Below are 13,564 nucleotides of genomic sequence, written 5' to 3' on the forward strand. Positions count from 1 at the left end.
TACAACAGAGTAGGTACTTCTCTGCAGACCAGGAAAATAAAACCACAGCGATATTGTTCATTTCAATGCCTACTAATCAAAATGATGTGGGGAAAATTACACTGAATGGTTGTGATGATTTAGGCATGCTGTTTGCCCAGGGTAAATAATTGGGTATTCCTAGCTTCCAGAAAGCCTGTCTGAGTTGAGCCTGCTTCATTAAACAGACCCCAGGTCAACTACTACTTGTTCTCCAACTAGAAGCCAAAACAAATGGCATGATGTTAAAAAATACCCAAAAATGCCTTTATCTTAAATCCCTTCTCCTCATTTTCTCCTCCTGATACATATGTTCTTTTTTGAGACATTATTAACCAGTTGCTTTTTTTTTCTTCTCACTCGAACATCTTAGATAACATTATAACCCAGAAGAGAAAAAGACAGAGTGACCAAGCAAGAGACCGGACATAAGTAAATCTAGCACTGGCTTTTTCTCATTGTTGAGACCTAGGAGAGATAAAAAGATACAAGACAGTCTTATGGCTAATAGGAAAACAACAAAAATCTGAGTGTATATCTCTACCAATGTTATTAATGAAAGACTGTGACATAGGCTGTAACCTTATCTGTGTCATCCCTGTCTCAAGAAGTTTTTAACATCAGTCCCATTTCAGGCTAGCATGCAAAGAAATAAATTAATTTCACGACAAAAAGTTTGGTTAGTCTTTGTCAATATCATGCCAGATAAGCCTTTTTGCAACCTCCTGTAATAAAATCCTATTAAATTACTTTTACTTTAAGTCAACATGGTTAATTGCTTCTGATGTTTTTTTGCAGATGTTGTGCCGAATTCCGTCTCGCTGGCAGAATCTGACTCTCCTTCGTTTGCACACGCATCACGCAGGTATATGGACGCAAAAGATTTACACAAACTGAAATCGCGAGTGTAATCTGTCGCATCCATATGCCTGTGTGACACGTGTGCACACAAAGGAGAATCTTGTCAACAAATGTGCATGTACAAGAGGGGGGCTCACAGCAAAATCTGTGTTCACAACAGTGCTATAAAAGTTAAATATATACACTGCAACTGTAGAGGAAGCGCAAGAGCAAAAAATACAGATTCTCGCATAATGCTGCTTTGATGTGTATTGCCATTTTCACCCTCTCTTCTAATCAGTTGTTCCAAGCTAATGATCTTTGCCATGATGGCTTGTGCTGCTAATTTGTTCATTTTTTTTAATCATGACATGAGGATCATTCACATGGCTCTGTATCACAGGGAGATTGGCCTTGAGAAAAAACAGGACTAAAAGCAATATGACTTATAATGTGAACGTAGTGTATCTTGTGTTAACTCATGCACCTGTTTTATATTATTTTGTCTGTGATCATGGTCAACTGCATTATATGATGTTTTGAAATGATCTTGTGCTACACTGCATTAATGAATATAAAAAAACAACAAATATTATGTTATTATTATTTGTTATTATTATTACAGAGTTGGAGAAACAGATGAAGATTGAGAACCTGTTTGTGACGTGGCAGCAGAGATCAGCCCAGTCCAACATGCCTATCTCTGTAAGTCCCCCTACTGTGACCTGTTAGCCTCTCAGCATGGTTCTGTACTGTGCATTTAGAGTACCCCCTATAGGCTTTAGTCCTCTGGGGCTCTACCTGCTGATTCCTGCTGCAGAGCCTGTGAGCGAAACTCACTTTCTGTCACAGTCAAGCTCACATTAGATACTTCACAGTGTCAAGAGAAATGACCCAGCACTAAAGATCTGCTGAAGACTGCCAGAACAGAAAGTGTCAGAGAGATTTTGTGTGTCTGTCTCTGTGTATCTGTCTCTGTGTGTCTGCGTCTGCGTCTGTGTGTGTGTGTGTGTGTGTGTGTGTGTGTGTGTGTGTGTGTGAGTGAGTGTGAGTGTGTGTGTGTGCAGGAGTGAGAGATAGAGTGGTAATCTGTGATCAGTATTCTCCATCACACCTCCAGCATGTGATTTTCTTTGGTGCTACTGCAACAGCTCATCATGTCCAGACACAGTACTGTATACACACATATACACACACCCATAGTTTTGTTTGTGTATCTTTTAAGGTGTGGGGTCAAATAATACATACACTGATCAGGCATAACATAATGACCACCTCCTTGTTTCTACGCTCATTGTCCATTTTATCAGCTCCACTTACTCTATAGGTGCACTTTGTAGTTCTACAATTACAGATGGACTGTAGTCCATCTGTTTCTCTGCATACTTTGTTAGCCCCCTTTCACCCTGTTCTTCAGTGGTCAGGACCTCCATGGACCCTCATAGAGCAGGTACTATTTGGTTGGTGGACTATTCTCAGCACTGCAGTACAGCACTGATGTGGTGGTGATGTGTTAGTGTGTGATGTGCTGGCCTGAGTGGATCAGACACAGCAGTGCTGCTGGAGTTTTTAAACACCTCAGTGTCACTGCTGGACTGAGAATAGTCCACCAACCAAAAATATCCAGCCAACAGCGTCCTGTGGGCAGCGTCCTGTGACCACTGATGAAGGACTAGAGGATGACCAACACAAACTGTGCAGCAGCAGATGAGCTGTCGTCTCTGACTTTACATCTACAGGGTGGACTGACAAGGTCTAATAGAGTGGACAGTGAGTGGACGCAGTGTTAGCACTGTTAGTTAAGCCGTCTTTATGACTGAAGCTCTTGCCATCCCTGCCCCAATAATGAACCCTCCTTTAGAGTGGCTTAAATCTGAGCCTGTTGAACGGGCCTGCTACAGAGCATGGTGAGAGTAACCCTAGCCTCAGGAGCCAAACTCTTTACATTTTAAACTAGAAAAAGTGCCTTTCCTGAAGAAAATGAAGAGTGACTTCATAACTTAAGCAATTCTGTGGTATTGCTAGGTTTTGCAAGATGTTTTTTCAAGATATTTTGTCAGTTCTTAGGTGGTTCCTAGGTTGTTGCTCTGACATTTCTGGTGGTTGCTAGGTTGTTGGTTTTGTTATATGGTTGCTGTGGTATTACAGGTGATTGATAGGGTGTTGTTAGGTGGATACTGTGGTCTTCATATATGTTGCTAGGGTGTTGCTAAATGACTGCTATAGAATCCAGGGTGGTTGCTTGGATGTTGCTTGTGTGTGATATAAGAGGGGTGCATATCCTTTCATTCCTACAGGAAACGTTCATTTCTATAGGAAAAAAATCTGATTTTTAACAGTTGTTACACAGAAACCATACATCCAATCTAAAAGCTGTGTTAATATGTTGAAAACTGTGAGATGAGTTAGACCTCTGAAGTTGAGTGTCATTCTGTAATAGCCATCATGCCTGATATGTTTTGTCCTGTGTGCGTTCCAACCCCACCCACACCTCCAATCGTCACTGGGTCATCGGAATTATAAGTATGCTTAGCAGTCAAAGTACGAATAATGATACCTACAGGAAATATGAATAATAATACATACAGGGTAACAGCAAGCTAACACACCTGTGCACTGAAATAACACTGCATGAAAGAAAGTCTACTAATAAACTTCAACACTATTATATACACCAGCAATTTAAACTGTAGGCTAAACCTGCCAAAGCAACTTAACTACACACACTTGATCAAGCTTGCTGGTTTGTGTGGGGTGTTTTGGTGAGGTTTTCTGTTGATGTCAATTCAGTGTGCAGCAGTGTTAGCTTGCTTGTAGTAATAGTCCTGTTCTGGCTTCTACATGACCTTGGAATTTATAGAGGATCTGGCAACGCTCAGAAGAAAAATGTTCATACAGCAAAACGGGCATGACGGTGGCTACAGAATGGTGACACAACTTGGTTGTGCAACCCCTAAAAATGAAACGTGGAGATTTTGTGGAAATTTTTTTAAAAAAAACTCTTAATGAAGTCCTGTAGATTAGTCCTGTTTTTTTCGTTTCACTACAAAGTCAGGATGTTTTTTTTCCAGAAAATATATTATAACACAAATGCACACAGTGTCACGTGTGTGTGTGTGTGTGTGTGTGTGTGTGTGTGTGTGTGTGCTTTTGTCTCTCTCACAAGTGCACACACACACAGTACCACAGTGGAGTGTGACAGTTTAATGAGATGGGGTGCATAAGAATGTGTTACAGTGTTTTGGACACAGTTTCTCATGCTATGTGTGTGAGTGAGATTTTGTTTAAGCTCAGTGCAGCACTGTCAGCTATGCTTCAGTTTTAGCAGGCTTTTACCAAACTCTACGCCTGCTGACCCCAGGACCACCATCAGCCAGACATTTCCATGCCTATAGGTTGTGAGTGATAGCATCAGTGTCGCACGCTGCACAAGCAGGACGGATGTTACAGGACAGATCCATCACAGGCTGTGCATTAGAACCATGACACTGACACACACATCTGTCACAGCCTTACATACGCATCAGACACAACTAATTTACATGACTGACAAGACCCCAGCTTATAGCTGGGTGAAAATAATGGTTATTGTGCATCAGACTGAGGTTTCAAAGTGCTTTATATGAAAGTATAGTAGGGCTGTCACAACTACTGAATTGTAAAAATAATAATCAATTAAAAGTAGGTCTGCACAATTTGTTCTGTTTTTTGTTGTATGAGTTTCCGCAATAAACATTTCATTATAGGCTGCAATAACAGAACAGATCAAATTATCTCACATGAGTAGAGCCAAAGTGACATAAATAGATTGACAGGAATGTACTGTTAGAAGCCTAGGAAGTTTGAACACTGCTGTCCCACATAACTTAACTATTTAGCTAAACAGCCACTTACACCCACACGTGCACAGTTCAAAAACTGCTCTGTACTGAACTACTAGCCTGTAAAAATGCTTCAAGCAGGATGGCTATTCTCACTCTGTGTTCCATGTAGAGGCATAGACTGTATTGTGAAATATATGAAGCCTAAAATATGAGTCCTAAATCCTAAATTAAAAACATCTTGTGGAGTGTAATTGACTACTTTCAAAATAATCATTGACCATTCGCAGTTTTCACCGTATTCTGCTAACATCCATTTTGATGCAATGTCTAATGGTAAGTAACTATGCAGAACAATGTTAAGATCAGTTAGCTTTTCTTCACTTAGCTGCTGACATTTCTGATGGCTTAATACATTTTTAAAGATTAAAAGAGCACTATGAAGTATTATAGCATATTTGTGATTAAAATATTCTGTTTGAAGATGAATATTAATGCAGTCATATGTGTGCATATATGTTGCTTTCTTTTAGGTTTGATAAAAGACAACATATCCTTAGCGTCTAACATTGCAACTTTATCCTAATTGTCTATTCTGCTTTGTTTTTGTTTGTTCATTCAGAATTTATTTTTTTTTAGACAAAATAAACATATTTATGAGGTGGTGTTGTGCTATTGGCCTACTAAAATGATTTTGTGCTGGTATGCCACACTTGACATTGAGACACCCCTGTCACCCCTGGGTTTGTTGAAACTTGCAAAGTTGTATATTTTAGCATATTAACAAAAGCATTTTATATGAGTATCTTTAGCAAAAACCTTTCATTGTATCAGAAAAGTTATTCATGAATGGTGGTAAATGGTGATTCCAAACATTTGAAAGATATAATGTATAAATTAAATTCATCTTGCAGTAAGAAACAGAGCCTGATGGACACCTGTTATCTGCATTTTTACCACCTAATGTCTCGCTATATATTTTCCATAAAGTCTTTTTAAAGGCTTCCTAATTGATCTTCTTGCAGTATTTTGGAGTGTTTTCAAAGACTATGTATAGTTTGTCATTGGTCACTTCCAAGTCCATTATAATTGCATGGCCTCTTTTTCAAACTCTGATTTCTTGATTTAACTATCAAATCAGTACATTTTTTGATTACCAACATAATAAATAGTGCAAGCCCTTAATCTCAGTAGAAAAGAGAGAGCACACAGGGTGTACGGTCCATGGCAGAGCAGAAATGGATTCTGCCTTCCTGTCTTGAGAAAGGGATTGGGATTATATTTCACATACCAGCCAGTCATTTTCTTTTAGCGAATCAAAATAACCATGTAGACATGACAAGGATTTATGCCTTCTTCCTTCACACATGGTGCACTCAACCAATGCGAATGACTTTCCTCAGTACAGCAGTGAAATTGGAGACACTGGAACTCAAAAGTAGATGATAAAACTGCAGTGAAAACTAGTGGAAAGAAAAAAAAAATCACTTTATTTCAGCTCCCGTCAATATGACTGTTTTGTGGCTGATGTTAATACTGATTTTAAGGTGCTAAAAACTGCTATAACCAATAATGTTTGCTATTATCTGTAGCTTTTGTGGTGTTTTTACTGTGAATTGGTAAAAAACAGGTTAGTGTTTTGTATTTAGATTCACCTGTTCAGCCAGTGTTACTGTTATACAGTTAAACAGGTCACAAGTAATGCTTACGAAAAGTAACTGGTATTTATCTGTGATATTTTTGCTGATACCAACTAGGGGTGGGGGGAAAATCGATTCTTAGATGCATTGTGATGCGGACGATGGACGATTCTGAATCGATTCACAAATGTCTAGATTTTAATTGATAACTCAATGTTAACGGAACGGACAGTCTGTGGCGTGCACACTACATTAAAAGCAGAGCCGGTTTATGACTCTCTGCAAGTTCTCTGTTAAAAGCTAGTGCAGGGGTCGCAGCCCAAATGTTAATAAGAGTCATTTTGTATTTTCAACAAAAATCAATCCACTTTGGGAGCCACAACTTTTTGAGTCCAATTTTCCATCTTGGCTGTACATAATAAATCTTGTATAGGAAAAAGAGATGCATCGATAATCGTTTTATATTCGCAGCCCTCTGAATTGTAATCGAATTGATTCGTGAGGTGCCTAGAGACTCCCACCCCTAATACCAACAAGAACTGCAGGTGGTCAGTACTGGCCGAAATTGTTGGCCAATCAGTATATCAATCGGACTCTGTTATTGTTTACAGGGCTGCTGTTCCTTCCAAACTTTTGACCTGTAGTATACATATGTAATATGTAGTCATATGCTAAAGTTTAAATACCCTCTGTTAAATTATGGCTTGTGTCTGTCAAATTACATTTGGCTGATTTCTGAGTAAAAAATAAGTAAACATGTCAACTACAGTCTTAAATATGACATTTCTCTGCACAATTTATATTTATTAATTATTTTTTTATTTTTTAATATATATATATATTTTAATAAAAATATAAAATGTCCCAAAATTATTACATGTCGCATTTTATGTTTTAAACTGTAATTGTACATTAAATGTGTGTTATCTTTAGAAGATGTGTACTTATTTTTACTTAGAAAATCATCTTTTTCATTTTAAATATTTCTGTATGCTCAGTTATACAGATATATATGTATAATTTATTGCTAAATTAACTAATCAGATTCATTATAAGCCTGATAGAAACAGCAAACACCTGCTTTTCCAGTAGGCTTGCTTATGAAAAGACCTTTTCGAAATCTGGCCTTTGTACAAAACAGATTACTTATTAGGTGATTAGAAATGGAGATTTTGAATCAGAGGAATAGAAGAGCAAATTTATTTTTGTAAACCATAAAAGAAGTCTATGAAGGAAAAATAAAGTCAGTTTCTAAAAATATGATAAATGCACAATAAAGCAGTCCAATTATTGCATCTACTTTTAATAACTGGCTCAGTTGTGAAACTTGGCAAAAAGGTTCAATTAGGTATACACATGATCCCGAACAATATTCGATGCACATGGTCATGAACAATACTCAATACACAAATAGGCTCTGGGATTCAAGTGATGATTTATTAGTATTAACAAGCCAAAGTGTGCCAAGAAAACATTCCCAACATCATTACACCACCTCCACCAGGAGAGGGTTTGGTCCGTGCTGTTGGTGCCAAATTCTGACCCTACAATCTCTGTGATTTATAAGACAATGCTATGTTTTCCCAGTCTTCAACTGTCCAGTTTTGGTGAGCCTGTACCAACTGCAGCCTCAGCTTTCTGTTCTTGGCCGACCAAAGTGGGAACCCAATGTGGTCTTCTGCTGTTGTAGCCCATCTGCCTCAAGGTTCGACATGTGTGCATTCTGAGATGCTGTTCTGCTCACCACAATTGTACAAAGCGATTATCTGAGTTACCGTAGCCTTTCTGTCAGCTCAAACCAGTCTGGCTATTCCCCACTGACCTCTCTTAGTTTTCTGTCTGCAAAACTTCATGCTCACTAGGTGTTTTATTTCATTGTTCTAAGTAAACTCTAGAGACAGTTGTGCATGAAAATCCCAGGACATAACCAGTTATAGAAATACTCAAACTAGTGAGTCTGGCACCAATGCCATGGTCAAAATAACAAATGACTGATATTCTTTCAAGACAGTGCAAGACGCCACACAGTTCATTAAGTGAAATTCAGGAAGGATTTAAAACCACTTGAGATTTTGTGGGCTACATTGGGAGATGTGTGGAGATCAGTGATGTAGCCAGAATTTCATTTTGGAGGTTAGGAAGTGCTTGTTACAGGTTGTGGAGGCCAGCATTATGTCCCAGAGACATCAATAGAGTGAAGCTCACAACCACCAAGTAGCCAATTAGCCTACTTCACTGAAGCTTTCATAACAAGAGAAAAATAAAATGAAATTTTCAACACAGCGCACAATCGCTAAACTCGCATTTAACTGCCTAGTTACTATAACAGTATACCTAAGTATGCATTGGCTAAGTAAGCGGAGCTCTACCTTTAACAGCACTATGTCAGATGTCTGAAATGAATGGTTAAAATCTGTATCAACTTCACTGCTTACCTAGTTCACTATAGCTTAGTGAGTACCCTGTGCTAGGAACTAGCACAAGTTCCCACTTTTATTTTTTCCCCTGAGGTCCACTTCAGACATTTGTGTGGTTTTATGTAACAAAAACTGTAATTAATTTTTCACCAAGCAAAAAGAGCAAAGAGCAAAAAAATTGCCTTTTCAATACTGAGGTTAATGTTAGGTGTAGGTATAGTATTACTTACATTACATACTCTTACTGTTTGTGTGTATATATATATGTATTAAAAACACTGTGGTGAAATTCAATATATTCATATATATTCATATATTCATCAATATTCATATAAATAGTCATCTCCACCTGTAGAAGAAACCAGTAGAAGAATTCAAAAGATGCATTGTAATCATACAAACTGCCAAGTACTTGCTACCAATTCATTGATATTTTAATCTGTGATTAAATTGAGTAATCAAGTTTAATCAAGTAATGGTGACAGTCTCGATTTAATCTTTAAAAATGTGGTTCAAAATTTGATGGGAGCTACAGAGATACAGAGCCTCTATTATGCAGTGTCTCCATTGAGCAATCACAGTTTTATAACATGGAGACAATTAAATCTGCAGCTGTAGTGTTGAAGCAACTAATATGGTAAAGTTACCCCTTTGCATATTAATTATGCTGAGAACCAGTTCAGTCTGTGTGGGTCTAATATGGCCAAATTAATTCTTAGCCAACTGGCTGAGATCAAAACAGTCACCCTATCTCCTGTGGGGTTTGATTAGGTAACACAAGACCTGTTCTTTTTAGTTGGCAGCAAGACATTGGAAAGCAGTCACCGCAGAAAAGGTTCGAAGATCCTTTGAGACTTTTGATAGAAGAGAAACTGCTCCTGTCATAGGTTCACCAAGTTTGGTAATTAGCGTCACTCACAATTGTCCAGCTGTCCACAAAACCATTATCTGAGACTTTCCTCAGTTCACAGTGTGTGTTTTTACTGAAGCACACAGACAGAATGTAATGCGTTTCAAATAAAAAGAAAAAAGGACTTTCCAACAGAGTATATCAAAACTGCACATATGGCTATATCTGTAAGTTCAAAAGATGTTGTAGAAGGTCTTGCATGAGACAAAGAGAATTTCAGCTTTCAAGTCTGCATTAGCGATGTAGCATAGCTCTTATCATAGAAGATCCTAGCCCTTGATTTTAGATCTTCACAGCAGCTCTGAGAGCAAGGAGAGACGAACAGCTCAATGTTCCACTACCATATTCCTCCTAATTTTCATACATTGAGACTTTAACCCAGCTGGGGTTCTATACCCCTGCACAGATGGGCTTATAAGTTTTTGCCCAAATCTCCATGTTTCCTGCTTCTCAGTTCTCTACTGCTGTTAGTTAAAGGCAGTTGCTGCTGCAGTTTTTTCTGTTGCACAGTAGTTACTAACTGGAATGGTCAACTTGCTTCCTCCATATCATTGATCATTGATGCTATTTTATGTATTTTTCATTATATAGCCTTTGAACGTCTTAAAACCACAGTAAACTTGTTAACAAAATACATCATCTGAAAGTAATGCTTTAGTGTACTGCATATTTGGATGTGTATTGCGAGTAATTTTAAAATTTGAGTTCCCGTGAGAGTCCATGATCAGATGTCCAGTTAACCGAGAGAAAGGAAAAAAAACGCAAAAAAGGAAAAAAATTATTTTTGCTGAAAAAAATGTAAAGCTCCGGCTACATTTTTAGGTGACAGCACTGGTGTTGCTCAAAAATTTAGCATCACGCATAGGAATACATTTAAAACATCTTTTACTTTTCAAAAGTGGGAGTTGTGCACCCCTGTTCAGTTGACAGCTGAGAATCGGGTACTATTTAGCCAGCCACATCAGCTAAATTAATTTGGCTAGTGATGGCTCTCCAAATTTCGACTTTGCCAGATGTCCTTCTTCTAAGTCTAAGTATTTAGAATCGATATTGCTGTGTGGAAGCAGCTCTTGGAGTTGACTCCAAAATTTCTAGTTTTGAACAGCCTTACTCCTCACTGTCCCCAACCCCCCTTTTGCTGCAAGCGGCCAGTTGTCTAATGTAGATGTGACACACTTCTAAGTGGTGAATCAAACTTGGCCAGGACATGTTAAAAGAGTTTTGAAATGGAATCATGGAATGGGAGGTACTGCTGGATTTCTTAAACAGACAGACTCAGAACACATCCACAGTGGAGCGCAGCATATCTTTAGTATTATTGATACTGATACTGATCATTGTGTGTGTATATGCGTGCAGGTGGCTGATCTGGACACTCTGAAGCAGTCATCTCGGCTGGTTCATTACTGCGCCACTCCATTGCTCTTCGACCCCGTCTTCAGGAAGCAGATCCAAGAGGAGCTGATTGTTCAGCCACTAGCAAAGGTCTCTGATCCACACTTTCTTTCTCTCCCCCATTCATTGTCTCTCTCTGTTTCTCTGTCTTTATGCAAACCCAATTTCAAAAACCAAAGAGTTCTTTTTTTTACTTGTCTATTTTTCCAAAATGCCTGTGGTTTATTAAGATATTATTTTGCTTGCTTTAAAAGTTGACTTTTGTAATTAGGTTGCAAGTAGGTTGACTAAGTTATGTTTGTGCAAGCAATTCAGCACAGCACCACCACTCAACCACCACTCCTGTTTTAGATACACCTTCCTGAAGGTTTTCTGCTGTCGTATGCGGGCTCTGCTTTGCCTTTCTGACCTGCATACATGCGGTCTGAGAGTTTTCTTGGTCTTCCAGGTCTGGCCTTGACTTCCACAGTTTACTTTACTCCCATTTCAGGTAGTGAAAAGCGCTTTGATGCATTTTTGTTCCTTCTATAGCCTTCTGCTGTTTTGTAGGCATGGCTGCATTTTTGACCCTCAGCCAGCTGCTTAGAGGAGAACTTGAGTGTTAGCACAAAATTTGAAGAGTGAGAGAATTCTCTCATGCATTGTCATCAGCTGACAATTCCTAATGACAGTTCTTGACCAGTCCTAACGAGTTAATTGAGTTCTGAGATTTTGCATATGGAAGCATGTCCAGACTTTTGCACATGTCACAATTACTGTTATTACTATACTGTTGTTGTTTTTTTTTGTTGTTTTTTTTGTTTTTTTTTAATGGTTTACTGCAGAGGTTGTGTTTATTTCTTTTCCGATGTACTGATGTTGGATAATTAGTTCTGGAGCACAAACTCCAGCTCATCCTGAAGGTACTGGATGGTGCTCCATCACTACAGAAAATGCAGTTCAACTGCTACATAGCCCAGTGCTGGGGGCTTTATGCCCCTCTAGCTGACGCTTGGCATTGGAGTGTGGAGTTCATCATCCACCGTCCCTCATCCCTGTTGCACATTTCCATTTTTCAACGAGACAAGCTGTGTGCCCCTCTCTAAAGATCTTTTTTAATATTTTAAATTGTCACTTTGAAATTTGGTCTTTTTCACCAAAAAAAAAATCTCTCTCTCTCTCTCTCTCTCTCTCTCTCTCTCTCTCTCTCTCTCAGAAGCGTCATCGCTCCAGTGACTCTGCTGCCTCAGTCAGAGAGCGCAGTTTGAGCACAGACTCGGCAGACATGCGGCTAAAAGAGGAGCCGTGGCTGCAGGAGCTCTCTCACACCTTCCTGCAGCAATACGTCCAGTACCTGCAGAGCCTGGGCTTCATACTGGTGCAGATCAGACCACAGTCCCCCGCACGCAGGTACTGAATATACACATGCAACATGAGGAGCTATGTTTACATGCCAATGGAAGACAGACAAAGAAACCATTTTGAGTAGATTTTATTATAACAGGCCCTCATAAATAGCAATCGGTATTTAATAGTTAATTAATTAATTAATTGATTAATTAATTATATAAATGTTACATTTGTATTGTGTATTTTTAGGTGTTGCCCAAAAAGCTCCATTTTTGACGTTTTTAATTTTTTTTGCAAGTCTAGTTAGGCCGGTTCCTCTTTGCCTTTAAAGTCGAAGTGAAAAAAACAGGAGCTGCCAAAAGCTGATATTCAAGAAATGATTAATAGATGCAGAGAAAGTGGGGGTCCTCATAACTTGGCAACCTCATCTACCTCGTAGACCACCAAAACTTTTGCCATCAGAAAAACTGTTCTCTTCGTCTTTGAGAGGAAAAATTAAGCTCCGCTCTTGCTTCAGACCTGAAAAAATCCACAGGTGTTTCTGTCCATCCTTCCACTGTGAAAAGACAACTCAGTGCTATGGGTATGCATGAAAAGTTTCTGAAACATGTAGCTGTCAAGAAGCTGTTACTGAAAAAGCAAATAGACATAAAAGAAGAAAAATTGCAGTTCAGACAAGTAAGCTGCTGGTGTTCTCAGAATCATCGACTGACCACTCCAGAGTCCAGACCTCAACATGATTAAATGTGTTTCGTTACTTTTATCATGAGAAGCAGGGAATGAAAAAACAGATTTTAAGACTGAACTTTGGAGGTGTGGCAAAAAATCCCTGCAGATTAAAAAAAAAACTGAATGCAAGTCTTCTGAAAAGAACAGAAGCTAATAAAGGCAATGGTTGGACAACAAATACTAAAAACTAATAATATAGTTAGTTGTTGTGACTTCTGTATAATTATTTGCTAAATATCTGTTTTTGCTTTTTTTCTGAAAAATTAATAACTTGTGCTTAATGACTGTTTTGACTGGAAATTAAGTTTAAGGTTGTCTCTGACATTTGCACAGTACCATTTGTCACATACTTCACTCACTAACAGTGGTGGAAAGTGACAGCAGGTCCGCTTCATAGTAGTTTCGTGTATAGTTTGGCGAACAATTTGGCGAGTTTGGCGAACAATTAAATTTACACAATTTCTC

At 38.6% G+C, this 13,564-nt stretch overlaps 1 protein-coding gene across 11 annotated transcripts in view; it reads left to right on the plus strand.

The window, feature by feature from the left end:
• szt2 (SZT2 subunit of KICSTOR complex) overlaps nt 1-13,564 on the plus strand; it is a 155,160-nt gene that overhangs the window by 110,354 nt on the left and 31,242 nt on the right. For all 11 annotated transcript variants that reach the window (XM_036571448.1, XM_036571458.1, XM_036571452.1 and 8 more), the window contains 3 exons: nt 1,484-1,563; nt 11,006-11,131; nt 12,237-12,430. In XM_036571448.1, coding sequence (XP_036427341.1) covers nt 1,484-1,563; nt 11,006-11,131; nt 12,237-12,430 — 400 coding nt within the window. The remainder of the gene's footprint in view (nt 1-1,483; nt 1,564-11,005; nt 11,132-12,236; nt 12,431-13,564) is intronic.

Source organism: Colossoma macropomum, unplaced genomic scaffold, assembly GCF_904425465.1.
Source record: "Colossoma macropomum unplaced genomic scaffold, Colossoma_macropomum, whole genome shotgun sequence".
Taxonomy (NCBI): Eukaryota; Metazoa; Chordata; class Actinopteri; order Characiformes; family Serrasalmidae; genus Colossoma; species Colossoma macropomum.